At 45.9% G+C, this 24,638-nt stretch overlaps 1 protein-coding gene across 2 annotated transcripts in view; it reads left to right on the forward strand.

The window, feature by feature from the left end:
* USP48 (ubiquitin specific peptidase 48) overlaps positions 1-24,638 on the forward strand; it is a 782,973-nt gene that overhangs the window by 176,564 nt on the left and 581,771 nt on the right. For both annotated transcript variants that reach the window (XM_085608904.1, XM_085608905.1), the window contains exon 6: positions 7,287-7,395. In XM_085608904.1, coding sequence (XP_085465030.1) covers positions 7,287-7,395 — 109 coding nt within the window. The remainder of the gene's footprint in view (positions 1-7,286; positions 7,396-24,638) is intronic.

A 24,638-nucleotide genomic window follows, 5' to 3' on the forward strand; every position in this document is an offset into this window, starting at 1 on the left:
GTAGTTTTTCAGAGGATATCTTCAAGGTGCTTTCTGGGTGCATGTATTAAAACATCCATCACTGGAATCAGTGTGGGTTTATTAATGTGAGGTGTTTGATAGCAAACATCTCTGGTTTCAGTGAAGCAATCATGTAGCTGGGGAGCTCTTATTTACCAGTGTCCAGCACATGTTCTCAAAATGGCTTCCAGTCTTCACTTGTAATATAAAAGAATCGACTTAGACATCACAGGTACATAGCTCACGAGCAGATATGTCCATACATTTTGTATAGTGCACCCTGCCTTAGGGCTGTAAGGCCTGCTGTAGGGCTGACTTACCTATACTGCATGCAGTTTCTGCAGTTAAGGCACACAGTGGGGCGTTGGGGTTGGGGGGGGTCAAGCAGCCTGCCGTGGCAGTTTGCATGTTGGTGCTGAGGGGTCTCTTAGGGTGACAATACATGCTACATCCCTTAAGGACCCCCTTTAGTACCCCATGCCTTGGATACCAAGGGTGCCATTTACTAGGGACTTACAGGGGATGCTTAAGGTATTGTCAATTGGGGGAGACAATTGTATAGGTTTATGGAAAGAAATCTGGGACTGGGGAGCTGGACAGCAGGAACCCAGTGCACTTTTGTCAAAATTGCATCAGATACCAGGCAATAATAGGGGATAACACTGTCAAGAAGGGGCACTTTCCTACAGTATTTTAATTCTGTCAAGAAAAAAAACAAAACATTGCTTGTGCAGCAGCTGTTGGGACAAGGTTGACTTTAATCTTACTAGCACATTAACAGACATTTGCATTCATCACAGTGCTGGGAATAAAGATAAATAAACCAGGGCCATATCTGGACGCGCACACAAAACCTGAAATCCAGGAGGCAAAGCACTAATGAATGCTCGGAATGGAGGGACCATTTTCTTTCGATTGGGACTCTTTACTCGTTTGTTAAAGAATTTGTGTGCAGGGCTGTGTTTTTGCCCATCCCTTTGCGAAGGTGACATGGATAGATGGCATTAAGCTCGCCGATGGAGTCTGCTCACCACAATTGCTTAGATGGCTCCAATCATATCTTCAATTGCACATTGAATTGCTTAGTGTGGGCTTGACCTTTTAGTACAGAACTCCCCAGGATGCAAGTTAGTATCTGTTGACATGCCTCTGAGTGATGGGACTAAGAGTCAAAGCATCCCAAACCAATTTCAGCTGAAAACATTGTTCAATATGGAGTGCCGATTTGCCATCCTAGTTTAAGCAGTTCACTTGGGCAAAATATTATGGTAGGAGGCGACTGTGCTCTGCAGGTTTAACTAAAATCCTATATTCATGTATTTTAATTTATTACATTTGTGTGAGTAATCGCAGCAAGGTGCTAGACCAGAAATCCAGCTGTATGGAGAGCTTTCATAAGAACCATTGGCAAAGCCAATAGGTCTCAGCTACGCAAGATTAATTGGCTGTGTCTGTTTTGCTTAGCCATGTTGTACAGCACCTAGGCTACTGTGCAGCATGGTTGAAAGTAACGAAACAAAGCGCCATGACTTTCTCTCCCTGCTATCCACATCCTCCATTTCCTTACTCCCTCCCTGTATTCCAGATCATGGAGAAGAAGAGCTTCATATTCCTGTCTCTCTGGCACTCTAAAGCACCATTAAAGTTTATGAATAAAATAATTTGCACAGCATGCATCTTGTTTGGAATTGCACCTGTCTTTTCGCATCTGTACCATTGAGTACATAGTTGTATATTTTTTAAATTTCTGCAGTATTGATTGAACATGAACAGTCCATTTATGAATGATGTTTTCAACCACCAAGTGGCAGTGTCGAAGAGGAGGAAACTAAAGGTGCATGTTGGAGCTTTTTGTTCCTTTACATCTTATTTTCGGCAAGTAGTAGAGCTGTTTATTTCCTTCATTTTAGGTTTAATTTCCTCTGTTTTTTTATTTTTTTATTTCTTATTTCCTGAGCCTATTTTAGTGTAAATGGAAGTAGCCTTACACACTGCGCTCCCCCTTTAACCACACATGACAGTCAAGGTGTAAACAGTCACAGACAGCATGCTTCTGGACAGCTCTACATTAGTCACATTTGGCAGCATGATAAGCTGCATCAAGGCTGAGTTGAGAATGCTAGTGGAACAACCAGTGCATATTATTATTAAGGCTCCCTGTTTTCCGTTTTTACCCATTTTACAGATAAATACAGACTAACACATTTATTTTCCTGTTGTATTCATTTTTAAATGTGGATAAAAACGGAAATATGGGTTGCTTTTGAATGATTCAAAATGCTCTCATTCTTGACTGACAGGCCAATAGCTGTGCGGATTTACAAGCAAGGGGATTAAAAAAATATAGGGATTTTAGTAAAGAGCCTTAAACTGCAGTAGATTTGCACAACTTCGATACTAAAATTTCCATATGTTCATGCATATTTTATCATCTGAATGGGTACATATAATTGAAACCTGTCAGGCGTTGAGGCACAAGTGCTCTAGTTAAATGCAGAAATATACACATTTCAGCTTAATGTTTTCACAAAACCTAAAATAAATATGGATAAATACAGACGGAAATGACAAAAATATAAATACCATAAAACCGGGAGCCCTAATTATTATCCCCCCAAGAGATGCAAGTGGCACTGGGGAACAGCTACATATTTGCTAGTGGAGCTCTGCAATTTGCATTCCTGTGAATTACATTGCCTTTCAACACTGGGCCAAACAATTGACTTTCGGCCTATCTTTTTCTTTCTTTTGTTCTTTCCCTATTTTCTTCCCTTTACATATCCTTCTGTTTTCTTTCTTATTTCCTTCCTCTCTCACAGTTTTCCTTCCTTCCATTATTGTTAGCCCTTAATGGTTTCTCTCTTTTTTGTGTTTCATTCGTCCTAATTCTTCTATTGTTTTATTTTCTTTTTAGTTTTCTTCATACTCTGCTCTTCATTAATATTTCCATAGTCGTCTTCTTCCTATCGCCCTTGATGCATCTGTTTTTCATGTTATATTATTTCCATTCCTTTTCATGCTTCCATTCCATCTTGTCACTTTCACTTTTTAGATCTCGGCTAATGACATCTTTAGTTGTCTGTTGGCAGACCTTTGTTTAAATGCATAACATATTATAAGAAAGTGAATTATTAATTGGGGTGGAAGGTGGTCCACAAGTAATAAAGACACTAACGTGTTCAGTAAATTAAAAATGAGCTCAACCCCTGGTAGCTATGGAACAGAGCAGACAGGCTTAACTAGTTAAAGTAAAAAACATAAGACAACCAAAATACCACTCCAATTCATAAAAAGAGAAACATTTAATAAGCAAAATGACACCAAAACATCAAAATTCCAATAAGGGGAATATTAGATATGAATTTTTAAAGATTTAAGTGAAAATTGCACCATGAAAAATAAAGCACCCAATGTAAATCAATAGACTTGGTGGACGAGGCCCAAGGTGCTATTTCAGACTAACCACAATTGAGCCCGAGTCAAATAGAGCAAGTGGATTGGTCCCAGTGAAAGTCTGGAAGTTGAACATGTTTCTAAGCCCCAACATAGAAAGGCACATTGTCACATTTTGAGAAGAAGAAAACTGCCTGAGGCAGATTCATTCCTCATTTGATTTTATGCAGGTACAGACAGTGTTCTAAGAATGGTGCATTGGGGCGCCGCAGTTATGCCTGGCACCCCCTTGTATGGGGGGGGGGGTCCTGGGTAGTCCCTAAACAATAGAGTGTAGGTTTCTGGAGCAACCCTACCTGCTGTTTTACTCCCTATTTGCCCGACTACACACAATCCCATAGTTCCCCCTCACTCTCAAAATCTAAGATGGGGGAAACCCTTCTTACCTCGTGCACAGCCTGTGTACCCACTCTGTTGTGTGGGCAGGGTAATGAATAGCCCCTCCTCTGTGGTTACCCAAAACTGGTTTTGAGGGTAGCTTTTTCTATCACTGGGTTTGGCGCCAGCCTGAGTAGGTAGACCAAGGCTTGGGCTTTCCAGGCGTCCACTAACATTTGCTTGTGACAGGGCAGGCCACTTTGAAGTTAATTAAGTTCCTGGGGCCACCTAAACTGGTCTTTCTTTCCAGGGGAAGGAAACACTCTTCATACCCCGGGCCATTGGCCTTGCTCTGGGAGAAGTTTTCACACCTCATTCCTGCAAAGTACAGGCTGGGCAGGTGCTGGAGAGCTCATTTAAATTTGTCTCCAGAAGCGTCAGGTAGGGTAGAGATAACTTTTTTAAAGTTACATTTCCTATATATTTTTAATAAAAATCAGAGGTCACCATTAGATTGAAGTTTTATTAAAAATAAAAATAGGTCTTTGAATGGGGTTTGTAGCTTGTAGTAGTCAAAAGTTATAGATTCAAGTGTACTGTCAGTACATTTACTTTTCCTATATGCTCGCTGCAGTCTGACCAGTAACAATGTCGTTTTGGGCCTAAAATACGTGTAACGTTACTGATGTTACACATATTCCACTCTTAAACATTATGCACCCTACCTTGTGAGCAGCAATATGTGCTTCGGTAATATTTACAAGCAGGTTTTCATATGTCAGAAGGGTTATTTTGACAGGTCTGAGCAGCAGAGTTCAGGTTGCTGCTGGCAGGCTATACAGAGGGGCCTGTAGTCATGGTTTCACTTGTAACATTAGTGGATAGCACAAAACGTGCTGCATTTGTTCTTTCCACACCATAAACTATGGCCTTACAGGAGAGTCAAATATGCTTGTCGGGGACTAGCCAATTTTTATATGTTTTGTCGGTCAGAGCACATACCCTGGGCACTGTACAGCAGTTCCCGTAGTGAGCAGAGTCTTAAAACCAGCAATAAAATTCAGAGACAAAACTGGGTATGACCACTCAAAAAGGGTCTGTTTCTCACACATACACTTGGAGAGGGCTTTTAGTAAATCACCTGCTCATGGTTGGATTGTTTGGTTTTCTGTCAGTTATCTTTTCTTGATTCAGTGGCTTCATTCTTGTGTTTGTCCTACTCAGCAGCATTTGAGTGATTCTGTGTTGTGATTGGATGAGTTGTATCCCTCTAAGCAATGGGATTATTTTCTTTTGCAGTGAGCACTTCATGGTAGTTCCCAAGTGCTTTCTTTTTCTCCACCTCCACCCCTGATGCTTTGTCCTGCTTCCTCTCGTAAATATTTTAATTTTATTTATTCATCACAATGTTTGCCATACTTCCACATTTGTCACGTGTGATTGCCCAAAAACTATTTCAGAGCCTTTATCTTGGCCTTTTAGATTTGTGACCCTATGGCTGCATTTAGTTCCTTTGAATTCTGTTATAGAGTATCCCACGTTCTTTTTTTTTATTAAGCCTTTTACGTTTGATTTCTACTATATAGAAATCCAGCTTTGCAAGGTAGCATATTACATTGCCTGAGGTAGTCTCTTTGTGTTCTTAAGAATGTCAATCTTGTGTTTGCTTCTATCCTTCACATATAGTTGTGGTGCCATGGATTGGTTAAGCCATGTCCATCATTTCTACACTGTGAAGGGAGTGGTTTATGGTGTGGTTGCGAGTCAACACTGTGATAAACTCATTATCTGTATTGCATCTAGTCATATTTGTTTGAAAAACCGTAGCTCAACCCTGGGTAGCTGTGTCTCTGAGCGGTCAGACTTTATCAGAGGTACAAATGTAAAGCATTAAGAAGTACCAAGACAGTTGAATAAGAAAGAAACCAGACACAATAAAAACCAAACACCAATTTATAAAAATAGGTTGTAGACACCGCAATGACAAAAATCACTTGGAGGTGCTGGGTATATGCGTTTTTTAAGGATCATTAAATCAGTGCTTTTAAATTAAAAGCAATAAATCATTGTAATGGACTGCGTGGTCAAACTTTGTAAACTTTTAGAACGTTTTATAGTACTAGTTCGGTTGACTAACTCCAGCAGCAAGCGAGTCACAGGGGGTCAAGAGTCTTGGTTTTGCATTACCTCTCAGTCAAAGTAGTCTCCAGGCCAGTTCCATGCTCTATGAGCTGCCTGTCATAGCATTATATTAGACTTGCCCATCAAGTCGGGTTTAATGCAGTGATTCTTTTGATACCTTGAAGTATCAAATTCGGTAGTCCGACTCAAAAGTTAGCACTGCTGAGTTGTCAGCGTATTACGCTACTTGCCTTTCCACAGTAAAAACAACAATGCCGTGTTTTTACTGTCAGGATATTTGAAGTTAAGAAAACACAGCGCAAATGTTTTAATATAATACATCCTTCCTTTATGGCTTAGTAGGCCTGCCTTAGGGTTGTCTTATAAATATTAAAAAGGAAGGTTTTTTCTTCAAATGGCAAAGTCGAGTTAGCAGCTGACAACTGATTTCCCAGGCCACAATGGAGGAATGGGTGTCATACTTTGTTTCAATCGTGGTGGCACAACAAGTGCTGCAGTCCGCAAGAGACACTTTAACTTACAGGGCTTGGGTACTCCGTACCATATACTAGGGACTTATAAGTTAGTTAATTTATGCCAATTGTGGGTGAACCAATCAGACATGCATGTTTTTTAAGGTTCAGAGCACTGGCACTGAGGCCTGTTTGGAAGGACTCTGTGCACCTTTGGAGTCGAAAAACCAGCAGCATCAGTTCAATACTTGGAGATGATCATACAAAAAGAGGCATTTTCTGGCACCCACCTTTAGAGTGCTTTCTTTACACTGATCACGACTGTGACCTAATTTTACTGTTGATGACTGAAGGTATTGGTGTTGCTGGGGACTAGGACACTTAAGTGACTTCTGTGCTCTAGCTGACTGGCATGGCTGCAGATGCTTGTTGTACATGGGGTCTTGCGATTCGATTTTAAACATGGGTTGACTGGAAATTAGTGAGCTTAATAGGGACTGGCTGAGGAGTGATTAGACAAAAAATTATGAAGAGAAGAAAATGACTTTCATAAGTGATAAGTGGGGACTTGCTAGATTAGTGTCTGCGACAACTCCCAATTAACTGGTTTACTTTTAAGGTGGTGATTACTGCGAAAAGGTCTCTTAATAATAATAATGGTAATAGTAAATATCATAATATGCTTGCACCGAGAGAACCATGCTTTGCTAGTGCTCAATTTATAAGATGTTCTTTAGCTTCATGAGGTTGAGGCTAGCTTCAACAAGTTGTTAGTGTTATTGTTTATGATGTACACATCCTCTGTTTTAGTAATCTTATCCTATATTTGTCAGCTATTCTAGTACTGAAGTGCTTTTGGGCAAAATATATGTTGTAGTTAACATCTCGGTGTTATTTGAAGCATATTTTTTTCTCTTGCAGCTGTAACCAGTGTGGTCGGGAATCAAAGCTTCTGTCCAAGTTTTACGAATTGGAGTTGAATATCCAGGGTCATAAAATTTTAACAGATTGCATCACTGAGTTTTTAAAGGTACTGTCTTCTAATTTTCATGCGTTTTTAAGTATGTTCTTTGTCCTAGCTATTATTTGTCATCCATTTTATAGGTTGGTTGTAGACACCTGCCTGCTAACAATTGAAACACAAATATCAAACATTTTTGTGCGATTTGTAATCACCATGGCTCCAGGTTCTATTTCAGTAGTCTACCACAAGATCAAAGCTACTATCTGCTCTGATCTGTGGTGTTTTTCATAATCGTGACTTCCACTGCCATCACTAAACAATATAATAATTTTTCGTCTGCAATAAAAGCAGATATTTTGGGAGAAGGATTACTTGTTCTTTCAAAATATAAATTTGCTGACCAAGTTAAATAACATCTGTTTTTTAGCAGATTAAAGCTAAAAAAGAATCATTCAGATACACCTAAGAGCACCAAATATTAGATATTTCAAAGACAATACAGGCTCTTACATGACACGTCTTCAGTTAAAATGTGCATATTGATAAAGTGAGGCTGAGCTCTTCCACACGCTGCTTAGTCTTGCTGTTTTCCATGCACACAGTTTGAATTGGAACTACTTGGGTGAGTTGCTTGGTTCAATTACTTTTCTTAACATGTACAGTCAAAATGTTTTCTTCATATTTCTCACTCTAACCTTGTGCATAATGGGAGCAGCAATCTCCTGCAGCCTAATAATATGTTGGAAATCTATGAATTTCTGCAATTTTGGCCAAAACACCCTTATAATCTGCTAAACTATTATGCACATCCTTGATTTCACTTTAGACCTCTACCCCATTTCCTAGTCACCGCTCCCACTACCCGCCACATTATCCTTGAGTCGCTTCCACTGCCCGCTGCATTAGCCTTGAGTTGTTGTCCCGGCCCTACACCAGTGCCAGTTTGAGCCCCAGTCCCCCCTCAACGTCCTGAGTGCTTTCAGTAATTTGTTTAATTTGTTTAAATTGGGTCAGATTTAGAATGTCCTTAGAGTGTTTTTACTTTTTCCAAGGGTGGGAACAAAAGGGCTTTATTATTTAATAAGGTCCAGCATACATGCCCAATGACTAGTGTAACCAACAAGGTATGCAGTTCCTAATGAGTGTTGCAGGTGGAGGTTTGTGGTCTCGAAAGTGAACCCTGTTGTGTGGGTATTCACACTGGCAGGAGAGGTGGTTCCTCCTTTTTGGAAAAAGACCCTCAAACAACCAACAAGCAGGTGTCTTGCTTCATCATTGGGTCTGCTCCTACTCGGGTCGGCACTACAATACCCGATCAGGCGCCCGTGATGGGGCCTACTTGGCGGAGATCTTTATTCCTTAAGCCGTTGGGTGCAGTGCGTGTGAGGGCCCTGGTGTGAGATAGGGGTGTAGGTGGTGATGTTGTGAGTGCGTGAAATAAAGCAGGGAATAGTGGTCCACTCAGAACAATTTTAATGAGTTGTGGTCACTACCCTGGTTAAAACTAGAAAAATGCGCACTCCCACTCTAAGGTTTGTGGGGATATGTGCTGGTGTAATAGGTCAACATGTTTCTTGCCTGTTATCTATTGATGGCAATTCCTCAGGACCAAAAATGGATCTACCTACACTTTTTGGTGGTGGTCAGGGCTTCATTGAAGTACATGTGTGACCACCCGTACAGCACCCTAAAAAGTGGTACAGGCAGATCTAAATCCCAACCTGCAAAAGAAAATATGACATGGCAATAATTAAATATTAATTATGCATGCTAACTGTAAGTGATGTGCACCCTCCAACACATATGGTGCAAAGCACACGTGCAGAACACAGGTGAGCTGTGGCATGCGTCATCTGTGATCTGTGTGTTGTCTAGTCACATTGACAACATTTAAAACCATTTAAAAAGCAGCAGAACAATTCGCAACATCTGTCATATTGGAGTCACACCAGTGAACAAGTTCTGGTTAACTCACCCTAATCGAGTCATGGCTATGCGACATCCTGTGCTGGTAGTGGCAGACACTATAGTCTAGTGTCCTGGTAGATAAAAACAAAGTTAGAACAGGACTGCGAAGCCAAAAAGTCACAAGATGGTACTCAGTAATTGCTGGCAACACGGTACCCAACATGGTTGTTCAAAGCCTACCCCAAGCCAGGTAAGGCGGGGGCATGGGGGTACGTGGTATGCCTCTATTAGTCAAAACATGGCCAGAAGTCGGAAAACACGAGAAACCAAATGCCTCCGGATGGCCAATCGCGCCTCTACATCCACTGGTGCGCGGTGCCGTAAAACTGCCGGCACACCGTGGGCAGGGCTTGCCTTGTATCAACAAGTGACTGAACGCCGTGTTATTAGCCAATAACCAAGACCAATGACACACTTAGACCACTGCTCCCCTTGTCTCGAGTGGCAACTAAAGTACACAATGAAGGCTCAGGGTTGCACCTCAATTTGTTTTTAGAATTTTTAAGAAAGATAGACATAGCTGGCCAACATGTGACCAGCGCTGCTTGTGCAATGGGCCCGTTGGCCGAAGAGTGCGGCCGTGTCGTGCAGCCAGAACCTGTCCCGCCACCTTCCACGCTCGGGGAGTCGTAGAGGGGGCTGGTCGTGCTACAAATACTTACAGTTTTTGGTGTAAAAGACCTTTTGTATCCCTACCCCTGCGCTGCTACCAGACCGGGTCGCTCCGTTAGTGTGGACCGAGGAACAGTTACACCCCATTGGAGCCGGCAAGTGGGTGTGATACTTCCGGAGCTACCGGAAACTGTCAGAAATGCAGGCTAGACCGCCAACCCCAATTTACGGGTGCCATGTTGGGTTGTCTCGTGTAGTGTACGAGCAACCAGCGGAGTCGCGCATGCTTAGGACTGATAGATACCCAGTCCAATCCAGCATCTGTCTCGCCAACTAAGGTGTCCGGAGGGAAATAGTGGTGAAGGACTGTTCCCTGTTCAATGTCAAGTGCGGGAATGCCTCTATGATGTATGATTGAAAACAGGATGCCGGTGTAGGGGGGACCCATAGCAGCACCTCTGGACAATGCTCGTGTGGTTGTAAGGTACCTGCTCGTAATATGTTTTCAATGGTATGCGGGTAAAGGTCCTGTGGATGCAGGCTGATTTGGTCCAAATAAGCTCGTTAGGCTTGTGGTGTACCATCTACATAGGGGTTAATTAAAAGGATAGCATGTATCTAGGCCAGGCGGTGCGTGGGTCAAAAGATGATAATGGGAATGGTGTCATGTACCCGCAGGGGGCAACCCATGAGTGCGTGGGGTGCTGATACGGTACATAAACCTGCATGGTGTGCTCATGTTCAGGTAATACTGATTGATAGTATAAAGCCTCAGTTCTTACTGATTACGTCAAAAGGCTCCAGGGTATATCCTCGTTGAGACCATGCTTGCCGGTAGACAGACGCAGGACCCATCTTTGTTCTAGGTGGAACAATGCCTTCTTAGACATGCCTGGGTGCGCTTCCAGTATACCCCATGTTAAAGGATCATGGCGTTTTCCAAGGTAGTGTGCAGTCATCTTCGTATTGGATCTGTGGCACCTAAAGTTGCTCTTGTGTTCCATCATGCGCACCTTAACCTATCTCGTCGTCATACCTATATACAGGAGACCACAGGGGCAGATCAATATGTAGATGCAGTTGGATGAATTGCAATTCGTGTGCGTCATGATGACCCAGGTAATCCCATTTGGGAGTGTTAGTTCTTTAGTGATCTTAGTTTGGGGTCATACAGAGCATGAACCACAGGGATAGTGGTCCTTTACAGGAGGCAGATTCCATAGGGTTCTTTGTGAGTTGGTATTGAGCTGTTTAGGTCTGGTGTGTACGAGCAGATCTTTAAGGTTACTAGTTCGCTTGAATGCAAACCTAGGGGTGGGTAGGGACAGTGTACCTGTGTTCAAGATGCCCCAATGTTTACGGATTATGTTCCTAATCCGGTTGGAATCAGAAGTGAAGGTAGTAACACATGTAATAGCATTGTCTGGCTCTCTCGTCACGTTCTCAAGGGAGACTATCACAATTGTTATGTCTTGCTCGTTTCCGTGCCAAAGCAACTGTTTGTCTCGGGTATTCGCGTTTTATCAGATCACTCATTAGAGTGCCCGACTCCCTCTAGTAGGTCCCAGGTTTGCGTTCAAGCGTACTAACAATTTGAAAGATATGTTAATACATACGAGACCCAAGAACAAGAATAATTCTAACCAGAGACAACTGTGGGACCTCCCCCCAGTCACGGGACACTACCCCTGCGACTCATGTACTGTGTATCCACAGACTAAACACACTAAACAACTGGTTCTTTCAGACACATTTACATGGTCGCTGACCAAACACACCAATTATAACACATCACGTTGTGTGTACATGCTGACATTCCCCTGTGAGAAGAGGTACGTTGGCATGACCATGAGGCCCATTAAGACCAGAATCACTGAACATAAGAGCAGTATTCGCTGTCAGAAAACAAACACCAAACTATATGCCCATTTTTCAGAACTAAGACATCCCCCAGAGAGTTTGCGCGGGGTTATCCTTGAGTCTCACCAAAAAATAACACACACAGCACTGTTCAGGATTGAACAGAGGTGGGTGTTTCGACTTGACTTAGCCAATAACGGATTGAACGATGACATCCCATGGAGCACCATCAACTAACAGTTTATTTAAATGCATAAAGCTATTGTGCCCAACACAAACCACTATATCAGCACTACCTGTATAGGAATCTCCTCCCTGTCAATTTTGTTGTGACATACAACATCTTTCCTTTCCCATATCTATCACTACAGAGAAATAGTAGCATAATAAGAATACAGATACACACTGACAACATAGCATTAAACTACACTCCAAGATAGCTGCCACGAGAGCTCCTTTAGTGACATCACCCACAAACACCTGTTGTTGCCATTATCAAAGGCTACCGATTATCCTCAAAAGGCAGAGACACACTGAGATAACCAAGCGCCAATGATTTACAGGCTGACATGGCAGACACGTTATCATCCTTTATGACTTGGGGTTTTTAGAAGTCCGAACAACTGTATTTTTTAATAATGAAACGACATTACTTGAATTTTAGCACTTTATAACAGTAGGCATCTACTTTACTTATAAAAAATGACCTCTTAATTACCACGTATTTATAAACTAATAAGGAGTACGCCTACAGCATACTGAGATAGATTTGATTGATTTAAACCACACTCTAAGATGGCCACCATGAGTCCGTCAAATATGACGTCATTCGATACCACCAGGCTAATTCCTTCCAGCTGCGGCCAATTTACCCTGCTCGACGGCTTCAGAGGCAGGTCCCGTCTGTTACATGGTACCTTCCTGATGCAGCGGAGCGGGTAGGTGAGCCACGAAGCTCCGAGCGGGAGCAGGTGAGTAAGCACTACCAATTGGAGGCCAACTCTGACACCAGCAACTAACGAAGGTAAGAGGTATTGGGGAGTGATGTTAGCAGCCTTAAGTCTTAAATGGCATACTGACACCTTTGTTTGTTTATTTTTGAATACCCGCCCTAGTCGCGGGCGGGTTACTGGAGGCGCTAAACACTGTGCCTCATTATTTTTAATTGAGGGGCATAAAAAGCGGCGAGACTACCAGACACACCGGCCTGACCTGAGCACCCTAATATTGAATAATCGTGTCATATGTTTAGATTTACAACTACGGTCCTAGTCCACCCTGATCCATACCTCCTGCACATCGTTATATAGTTAACCAGAGCCAAGAAGTAAGCGCTTATCTGAAGTGCTTGCAGCCTACTTCTAGCTGATACTGTTTGTCTCTTTATACAACAGAGACACTACACTGTGTATCCAAATTACTCCGCTGTGATCTGATGAGGCAGCACATGAAAACCAAAGAGGTGAGCATATGTTCACTCACCCACCATGGTGTGAACCATGACCTTTCTGAATACGGTTACACGGGATATATGTATATATGAAGGCACACACAGAGCTCGATGGGTTTGCATGACAGCACTGTGTGTTTTTAAAGTTTTTACATGTTTAACTTTGAGAATGTATATAGTGAGACACATCCACTGCATTTAACCAGGATCATTTGCCATTATCTTGACATGGGTTTTGATCTTTCTCCTTTCTTGTACTCTAGGTTTGCTGCCCTTCTCCGGGGCATTAACCCTCGGATAGAAAGAGTGGTAGGTAGCGTTGCACCACACCACCCACTGTAGATATTTTTTTAGTCACCTGGTCCTGAGGAATCGCCAACTGATCACTTCGTGACATTCTGAGGCGAGAAACATGTTGACCATCTGGGGGTAGAGCGAATTTTTGTCACATTAAAAACAAATAGTCGCCCCAATCACCCCCCCCCCCCCCCCCCTTTTTAGTCAGGTTGGGACCTTTCCAGAATAAAAATAATCACAAAGGATTTCCTTACCTGTTTTAATCCACACACCACAACTGCACGCCTCTAGGCCCCTCACACCCTCGGCACCTATACGGCAAGGAACTAAAGATCTCTGAAAAAGAGCCCCTTTATGGGTGCCCTTCGAGCATTGCAGCGCCGGCTCGACGAGGAGCAGACCCATATGATGAAGCATGACACCTAGCTTGCTGGGTGTGTGAGGGTCCTAGTTCCGACAGGAGGTATCCCCCACCTCCTCACTACCTTGAGTACACACCAGGTGGCCAACTTGCCACCGAGGAACTCCGTATTTTTCATTGTCTTCTAGCTTAACTCAGCGCAAGTACATTGGACCAATATTAAGCCCTAGCTGTCCTTCTCTTTGTTGATTCAAGCCTGTCTGCGCCCATACCACGCCCAGAGCCATTAACACTGGGCCTCGGCAATCCCATATGTACTCCACTGCTGAGCTCTGTGCCTTGTACCCAGCATGCAACAACAACTGCAGTTTATTTGCTTCACCTTGTACCACAGCAGGAGTGTTCACCTGCACCCACTGTTGTTTCAGCGCGGTCCCCATCCTACCGACCAACACCACACCCACCACAGACACCCCGCCAACTGAACTCAACTCAACTGTCTCCGGATCAACGCCAGATCACTATGCAAACACCCCACCAAAGTATGGGGCTCCATCTCAACCATCGCCCCTTACGTAACCTTCCTCGCCGAGACCTGGCTCACCCCCACATCCGCCTCCGACATCACCACTGCAACCCCCTCCGGCTACAAGATGAAACACAGACACTGCACCAACAAACACGGGGGAGGCATCGCTATTGTACACAAGGAATTCATTATCTGCTCCATCACCAACAGCGACAACACGCCTACCATGAAACACATGAACTTCCAGTTCAAGGCCGACGCCAGAACCACAGTCAGTGGCACCCTTGTGTACAGACTGCCAGGACCACAAACCGGCCTCAGCCACGCCATCACCGAATTCGTCGCCCCTCTCGCTGTCGAATCCAACCACTATGTCTTCCTCTGGGACCTCAAATTTCACCTGGACAACCCGACCAACACCGCCGACCTCCTGGAAAAACTAGGCAACATTGGCCTCAAGCAAATCGTGATCTACCCCACACATAGAGTAGTACACATGCTGGACCTCATCTTCACATCCAGCGACAGAATTGGATACAACCATACATCAGGTCTCATCTGGATGGACCATGCCATCGTAACTTTACCCTTGTCTGCCTGCCTCACACCACAACCATTCGAGAAAGCACTCCCTAACGCAGCTGTACCTCAGTTCCTCAGCAGGAGCAGCAATGGACAGACACCCTCCACTCTGCCCAGCCCAACATCATGGTCAATCTGGACCAACATTAGAGAATTTTAACGCTTGGATCACCAATGCTTCCAACCAAGTTGCCCCCTCAAAGCCACCCAAGACGCACAGACTGACGAAACAAGCTAGCTGGTATACACCAGAACTCTAACACGAATACAAACAACGAGAAAGAAGATGGTGGACCAGCAACAGTGACATCGACCAAGCCGCCTACAATACCACCCTCAACCACTACCACCGCCAGCTCAAAGCAGCAAAAAAGGAGGCCCTAACATGCCGCATCGAAACCAGCACTTACTGAACCAAGAAACTCTTCATCATCGTCAGAGAATTCAGAATTCAGAGAATTTTCCCTCCTCTCGTGAACTCTGTGACTCCCTGGCCTACCACTTCCACAACAAGATGGCAACCATTTACTCAAACTTCAAACCCCAAAGATCCGACATCCTCCGCAACCCATCAACCCCAACCACGCGCTCACCACATGGGAACAACTCAGCACACCAACAACCACTACCCTGATGAAATCATTCCATTCAGGGGCTCCCACCGACCCCTGCCTCCATCGGCTCTTCAACCTCAGAAGCAACCAGCTCAGCCACTAACTCACCTCCTTCCTCAATGCCTCAATAACCACAACACCTATCCCCGACGAATGGGAGCACGCGAAGGTCAGACCCCTGCTCAAGGAACCATCTGCGGATCTCAAAGATCCACAGAACTACCGTCCGATTGCCCTTCTCCTATTCCACGCCAAAGTCCTGGAGAAAGCCATCAACACCTAACCCACCTAACATCTCGAAAGAAACAATCTCCTGGACCCATCCCAATCGAACTTCAGACCCAACCTCAGCACAGAGACAGCCCTCATCGCACCAACACACGATATCTGAGCCCTACTCGACAAAGGAGAAACACCCGCCCTCATCCTCCTGGACCTCTCCGCAGCTTTCAACACTGTCTCGCACCACACACTCATCCAGTGACTTAGCCAGATCAGAGTCACAGCGCGCTCAGATGGTTGGCGTCCTTCCTCACAGGATGTACCTAGAGAGTCTGCCCCCCCTTCACCTCGTACCCAGAGCTCACTCTCTCATCCCCACCCTCTTCAAAATCTACATGACACCACTTGCAGACATAGTGAGAGTACACATCATCTCCTACGCTAATGAAACCCAACTCGGCCTCTCTTACTCTCAGCGAACCCCACTCAGACAAAGACCAACTTCCACAATTACATGAAGAATGTAGCAACATAGATGAAAGATGACTACCTCAAGCTAAACACGGACAATACGGAAGTCCTGATCTTCGGCAAACACACCACCCTCTGTAACGACTCCTGGTGGCCGACGGAGCTCAGACCCACCCCTACGCCTAAAGGCCGTGCACGCACCCTCGGCATCATACTATACAGCGCACTCTCCATGAGATGCTAAGTCAACTCCGTCGCATCAGCCTGCTTCAACACCATCTGCATGCTCCGAAAAATGTTAAGTTGGTTCCCCACCAGCAACTGGAAAGCCGTGACGCAGGTCCTCATCACCAGCCCACTCAACTACAGCAACACACACTAAGCCAGTACACCTCTGAACTCATGCAGAGACTCCAGACCATACAGAACACAGCAACCAGACTGATCCTCAACCTGCCCAAGATAAAATACATCACCCAACACCTCAAAGACCTCCTCTGGCTCCCAGTCCACAAGAAATGTCAGTACAAGCTCCTGACCCACCCCTACAAAGCCCTCCACAACATTGGACCACACTAATAAACCACCGCCTGACCTTCTACCATCTACCCAGAAACCTGCGCTCTGCACACCTCACCCGGTCACAGATGCTACGCATCCACCACAGCCGCGGCGGAGGACGCTCCTTTTCTCTCCTCAACACTAAAGCCTAGAACATCCTCCGTTTTCACCTACGCACCTCACCCTCACTCAACCTCTTCATGAAATGACTCAAGACCTGGCTCTTCGATTGAGACCGGCAGCACAGCGCCTGGATACACCACAGGGTGATAAGCAGCGCTTTACAAATACTATTTAATTGATTGATTGATTGATTGGCTCTATTTTTGAACTTGGTTTTAATATATATGGTGCCAAGCTCAGTTTGCTTTTGCCATGCTAAGACATGTGAAGAAAACAAATAAGTGATAGGTTGAGTTTTTTTTTTAAATATCTCAGCCACTGGTGATACTACAGCATTCCAACCCATCATTGTTTATGCTCACCGCAACAGTTCCAATTGAAGGAGAACCAAGCCTGGTTTGCATGTGTCTGGGTCTTGTCTGAGCCAAAGGACTTGGATTTGTGGCTGAGATTAATGCAAGTGTTCCTCCATCACTGCTCTGTTTTTTGTTGTTGTTTTTAACAACACATTTTATTAGGTTATTTTGCCGTAGGAGGGGCCATAGCCCTACAAGGACCTGCAAGGAAGAAAGGATGTTGTTCTAGCCAATAACCACATTTCTGTTATGTAACAACACCCGCCGAACATGCAGGTGAAACATAAACAAGGTGCAGACAGTTCTCGATCTCCGTAGTAACATATACGACATACCAATCTCAATGTGTACATACACAACGAACAACGATGCTCTATCCAGACAAAATAAGGAATAATGAATAACATGGATCGAGGGGCACCATTTAGGAGTCTGTATCTGGCAGAGGGGGAAGGTCAATACCTCGATATGTCGCCCATCGGGTCCAAATCTTTTGATGTTTTGCAGGGCATCCCCGGGCATCAAAAACAGCGATCTCGGCCCCCATACATTTTGTCTAGTTCAGTCTTCCATTTACCTAAGGATGGGGGAGATGTCGCCTTCCACATATTATCACTGCTTGGTTTTTTATTTGCTGTCCTAAGACATAAACCCTTTTCCATACTTGGGCTAGCCACCATCTAAATCAAGTGGTTTCACAAACAGAGGCTGAAGGCAAAATAATAACCAGCTAGCCTATTGACTGACCATTCAAGACTATGTGAGGCCACAACAGTATGAATCACTAAACTTATTACTCAATAGAGTCTCATGTATCACTAATGATGGTGATGTTTGCACTATAGTGTGCCATATGCTTACTGTCTTGCTTTCAACCTGGAAGATGCAGTAGGGTGCTTTTTGTTGGTGACTGACTTTTCCCTATGACCCAGTAACAAGATATTTGCATCCCTCTGGTAACCGCCATGTCATTAGCATCATTGTCTTGTGAGCTATTTAAACTTTAGAACCATAATCCCCTTGCACACACTGGAAAAACATGGAATTTTATCATGTAGGTGGCAGTTATCCATCCACTTTGCATCTGTCTTAGATTCACTTGCTTCTGCTTAAATTATTTCTCTTTTATGGACCAGAGATCTTCAATAATATTACTTCATATTGTGATATCTGCAGCATATACAGCTAATTTCATAACTATGGTTCACACTCTGTTGAAGTTTATACTTGTCCTCACAATATATTCTGATACACCCAGTTCTCTAGAGTGTCATTATTCACAGTTCTAAAGATTCTGCTTCCAACTACAGGTGCAGTAAGTGCTCCACATCTCCTGACATGTGTGTCTTGCAAAATAGCACACATAGAGTAACGCTCTATGGGGGTGCATAACTTGTTAACCTAAGTAGCTGCTTAAATTACCCAAATTGGCTCAGCTGAATCCCACATGCTCAGACTAACAACAACAGATCCCTTAGGAGAAGAATAGAGATGAGATTCGCGGATGACCTTCTTGGAAATTATTGCCAGAAGGAGTGTTGTTTTCCAGGAATCTGCAGAGCAACACTGTAAATGACTTGGCTGTTTGAATGATGAATACTATCCTGAGCAGTGAAAAGTGCATGATCAGTCAATGTGGAATGCCCAGTGGGAGGAGATCAGGCACTTGATGCTTCACTGATTCTCCTGCTTGAACATAGGAGGCTTAAGGCACTGCAGGAATTGCTAATAATCACTTCAATGACCGGTCATTGTTGTTTTACGTAATAACTCAAATGCAGCTTGTGCCCAAATGTTAACTGGATGCAAGCACGATCCCATTTTAATCCTTTTTTCTGACCACCAGGAGAATCTGGTATGCATTTCAAGGACATTTCTTGGGTAGATGGTCCTGAGCTCAACACTGTGGCAGCTATGGCATGGAGTAGACAGGCTTAATTTAGGACCGTGTATTATGTATTTATGCAGCACCAAAACAGTAATAATGTCAAAATGCTATACAATTAAACCCCAAACTGAATTCGAAAAATAGAGTCAAATTTAATAAACTAACTGACACAAAAATAACAAATAAAAGGAACTGAAGATAGAATTTGTTAAAGTTTTAAGCAGCAAATAACACCAAAAAGCACAAAGCGCCAATGATAGTCAATGGTTGCTGTAGACATGAAGATGGGCGTAATGTAACACTGACTGTGATGATGCGTGGAAAGGATACACCAACCAGGTTTGTCCTGGTCAAAAATGTAATCTTCTGACTTTAGTCCATTAAGCCCTAATTCACCATAGGAGTACACTTTTAAAGCCCCTCAGGATCTCAGAAAAGGAGGGTGTCAGGCAGAGGCCAACAGCACTGCCCAGTTCAGGTGCCACTGATTAGCTGGGCAGTTGCAGAAAAGACCTCTTGTAGCTTGTTGTATCCCTGTAGCTTGAACAAGAGGTCAGTCTTATACCCCTTGGAGTTTACATCTTTGTCTGGTACAAGAGAGAACGGGTCTAATCCTTCAGGGCTCCTCTCAGGTCACAGGCAGCAAGTTCAGTCTTCTAGTAATCTTCTTCAGGTCCTGTAGTGTTCTGAAGTGGGTGCCTGGAAGTGAAAAATGTATGCCTGGTATGAGCTAATGGATGGGAATTACTCCTGGGTACACTCTAACCAATGGGGGGGAAGGTTCTTGGGGCCAACCCTACACACTTTGGACATTTTCAAGATGGCAAAGGTCTTCAGTCATACTAAACATGGGGTGTGGAGCGCAATCCACCCCCAGCTCCCATTTTGTGTTAGCAAGTGAGTGAAACCAGATTACCCCCCCCCCCCCCCCTTCCCCCTTAGCAACAGCGATATTCTGCATCAGAAAGTGAACAGATGGTTCCCTGAGACAGCAGTAATCTGCTTTTAGCTGTTTAACTGTGTTTTTCAGGGATTGTACACTTGTTTTTTTGGCTAGGAGAGTGAGTAAAGTTTTGTACAAACAGTATTGTTAGAGGGCAAAGTTTATTAGGCCCTTACCTGCAGAACTCCAAAGTGCAGCCTAAGCTTGCCGATTGGCTCCCTAGCTCCCAAGCAACCCTGAGCCTGCCTCTCACCTGCCCAGTCCCCTTACGGGTTTGTTGGGTGACCCCCCTCCAAAAAACATTCACCTCCATTTTGTGAGCTGCAGTTTCCCTGTGCCCAAGATTGCAGTGAACCAAGGACCAGGAGGTTGTAAGAGGGTATACTAGTGCTGTCTCTTTCCTGAAATTTAAAAAGCAATTTCCCTATACCCGTGATTGCATCATTTTCATCTGTTTGCTTGAGGTTGTTACAGTTTAAAAAATTGAAGTTTTTAACCTACCTGTGATTGCATCATTTCCCCCCTGTTTTGTGTAGGAATTTGTGGTTTTTACTTGCCCGTTACTGTTAAATTTTACCTGTTAAATTATTGGATTTGCAGTCCAAAATGTTTTTTTTTTCCCACTGTCCGTAACTATTTGTTTTTCCCTCTTAATTACTCCCTTGCTCTGTGCTCAGAGCTGTGGGTTAAGCAATCCACGCCCACCTCCCATTTTGTGTTAGCAAGTGAGTAAAACCATTAGCAACAGCGATATTCTACATCAGAGAGTGAACAGAGGATGCTCTGAGACAGCAGTAATCTGCTGTTAGCTATTTAAACTGTTTTTTAGGGATTGTACACTAGTTTGTTTGGCTAGGAGAGAGAGTTTTGTACAAACAGTATTGTTAGAGGGCAAAGTTTGTTAGACCCTTACCTTCAGAACTCCAAAATGTGGATTGAGCCGGTCTGTCTCCTAGGAGAATCTGAATTGTGGAGCATCTTCCAACTCCCTGGCCAGCAAACATTTCCTGTGATCGCAGGGACCTTATATAGGCTGCTATTAGATGCTACCTACATGTGTGCACTGATTGGTGGTTGCATCTGGTGTTTCTATTGGATTAGGGTTAGTGTTCTCATTGGTTGGGTATTTGAGGGTACTGATTGGTTCCGGGGTCAGTAATTCAATTGATGTAGGGCTTAGGGCTAGCGATCTGATTGGTGGATAGGTTTAGGGTTTCGGTTTGGTTCCTGGGGCTTGGCTTTTTATTGAACGTAGGGTTTAGGTTTTCCTGCCTGATTGGCTGCTGGGACTAGGGTTGTGACTAGGGCTAGACTTTCTATTGGACATAGGGCTTAGGGTTTCCTGCCTGATTGGATGCTGGGACTAGGGTTGGGACTAGGGCTTGGGTTAGACTTTCTATTGGACGTAGGGCTTAGGGTTTCCTGTATGATTGGCTGCTGGGAATAGGGTTGAGACTATGGCCGGGTTTAGGCTTTCTATTGGATTTAGGGCCAAGGGTTTCATGCCTGATTGGATATTGGTACTAGGGCTGTGATTGGCTGTAAGGGCTTTTTCTCCTGTTGGCCCTAGGGCTTGGGGCTAGTGGTGTGATTGGTTAGGGTTCCCTTTGGTTGAAGGGGTCACCTGATCGAGTCATCAGCCCTCGCATAGAGAAAAAATAAAAGCTGCCCCTACAGACCCAGCTTACGTTAAGGGCCCTGTTCCATTAGACTCAATGGTGGTATCCAAAGCCAGGAAGAGGGCTAACTCTCAGACATCAGGTGACGCAGCCCCACCCGACAAAGAGTCTAAACTCTTGGATGCCTCCGGCAAGAGAACAGCCTCACAAGCGGCTAACATATGGCGCATCGCCAACACTCAGGCCCTACTAGCCAGATATGATAGGGCACATTATGACAAGTTAGATGTGGCAGATACCGCCTCCAGAGCTGTAAATAAGTGTCCTTTTGCGTAGGCACGCTTGGCTACGCATATCTGAAAGAAACACGTTGGTTAGATTCCTCACCTTAGAATATCCCCAGGCGTCAGACTGGATCCGGAAGATTTTTCGTCAGCAATACCCCTTGCGCGTCGCTATGCGTCGTCTGCGGCTCCGCATCCGTCGTCGGCGTCGTGCGCCGGAATGACGTCGTCGGAGAACTTAGACGCCGCCCTCGCGCGCTGACGTCAGTTCTTCTTTTTTCCGTGCCAGTAAGCGCAGATCCGGGAGAGCTACCCCTTTAGTCATTTTTTGACTAACTTTTTAGATCCTTTTTGATCTTGTCGACTTCGGTGCCGGTAGGATGCCTGGGTTTAAAGCCTGTGTTGATGTCGGTTACGGACCATCACCGCTGGTGCCTTTACTGCTTGGGCCTCGACCACGACGCGGAGTCGTGTTCGGACTGCAAGGCCCTGACCTCGAAGGCTAGACGGGAGCGGTCCCGTAAGCTTCTCGAGATTCGCCACTCGGCCCCGCGAGCCTCTCGATCCCGGTCCAGGAGGAGGTCCAAGGATCGGTCGCGGAGCCGCAGCCGACGTCACCATCGGTCGTCGGGATCCAAGTCTTCGGGTAAGTCGAAGCATTCCAAGAAGTCCAAGAGGCGACACCGCTCTTCGGACTCCCCTCGCCGGTCGTGGACCCGACAGGGCTGCCTTGCCTGCCGGCGGCTCCGGCCCCGGCGCCGGCTCCGGCCTCGACGCCGCAAGCGCCCGAGGGACCCGTTCCCGAGTCCTCGACGACGCCGGTCGACCTTGTCACGCCTCCTCCGCCGGCGTCGACACCGGTACCACCCCCGACGCCGACTCCGTTCGACGTCGAGCCCCAGTTCAGTCCCGCTCCGGGCCCGGCGCCGCTACGGCGTCGATGGACGCCGCGTTCGGCGCCGCTAGAGACACATTATGTCTACCGCCCGGCTGCGTTCCTTCCTCCTGTATACCAGGAATCGGATGATGGGGACAACTGGGAGGGATCCGAGGATCCTATGGCCGCTCAGGCTCAAATGTCACAGGACTGGGCAGATGAACTGGGGGAGGCCAGTGGCCTGGATACCTCTCCGGACACTGGATTCGTCTCTCCTCCGACTGTGGCTTCGGAGGAGGGCGCTGCTTTCTCTGTGGTGCTGCGCATGGCGGCCGCAGCCCTTGGGCTCGAGCTACCTGCCGTGGCTCTGAGGACTAACGTCCTCACTGAGGTGCTTCAGTCTGCAGCAAGCTCCACTGAGCCTCTGCTGCAATTCAATGAGGCCCTCATTGACGTTCTGCAGGGCACCTGGTCCAAGCCCTCCACAGTTCCTCCTGTGGACAGGAACGTCGCCAGGCGCCACCGCCCTGCTCCGGGCGACCCCAGTTTTCTGTCCCAACACCCTACCCCCGAGAGCCTGGTTATCCAGGCCTCTACCTCCCAATCCTCCTTCCCGACCGCTCCGCCGGACCGGGATTCCAAGAGACTGGAACAGTTTGGCAAGAAGCTGTTCTCTTCCCTTAGTTTGGGCCTGCGGTCTTTGAACACCGCCTGTCTCTTGGACCGTTATTCCCACTCTCTGTGGGATGCGGTGGAGGACGTGCTGCCCCTGTGTCCGGAGGAGGTCCGGTCACAACTTACCCAGGCTCTGGCCGATGGGAGGGATGCAGCACGACACGCTATCCGATGTGGGCTTGACACTACGGACTCGCTGGGTAGGGCAATTTCTACCACAGTGGCGCTTAGACGTCACGCCTGGCTGCGGTCCACGTCATTTTCGGGCGATGTCCAGAGCACTCTCATGGACATGCCCTTGGATGGCAATCGCCTTTTTGGCGAGAAAGCGGACAGTGCGCTGAATCGCTTTAAGGACTCCCGGGCTACGGCCAAGTCCTTGGGCCTCTCGGCCCCGCGCTCGCAAACTTCCGCTTTTCGCCCCTTTCGTGGCCAAGGAAGGGGTGCCTCCTCACGTACGCCTAGCCACCAGCCGCAGAACCAACCTGCGCGCGGTCGCGGACGTGGTTTCCGCCGAGGCGGTTCTGGAGGACGACGAGGTCAGCCCACATCCACCCCGGCAGCATCCGCCTCAAAGCCTTCCTAGTCCGAGCTTTCAGGCCCATTCCACGCCAGTGGGCGGCAGAGTTCGCCATCACCTGCTCCACTGGCGGTCCATCACATCGGACAGGTGGGTGCTGCAAATCGTCCGAAGGGGCTACTCCCTCCCCTTCGAGACGACCCCTACAGCCATGCCACCGCAGCACCACCGTATCTCGGGGGATCATTTGAATCTTCTCCACGAGGAAGTTTCGGCCCTCTTGGCCAAGGGGGCCGTCGAGCGCGTTCCGAGCCCAGAAGTAGGTCGTGGTTGTTATTCCCACTACTTTCTGGTGCCCAAGAAGGGCAAAGGGGGCCTGCGCCCTATCTTGGACCTCCGGAACGTCAATGCCTTCCTCCGGAAGGAAAGGTTCAAAATGTTAACTTTGGCTCAGGTTCTAGCTGCCCTAGACCATGGAGACTGGATGGTAGCGTTGG

Source organism: Triturus cristatus, chromosome 1_2 (assembly GCF_964204655.1).
Source record: "Triturus cristatus chromosome 1_2, aTriCri1.1, whole genome shotgun sequence".
Classification (NCBI taxonomy): domain Eukaryota; kingdom Metazoa; phylum Chordata; class Amphibia; order Caudata; family Salamandridae; genus Triturus; species Triturus cristatus.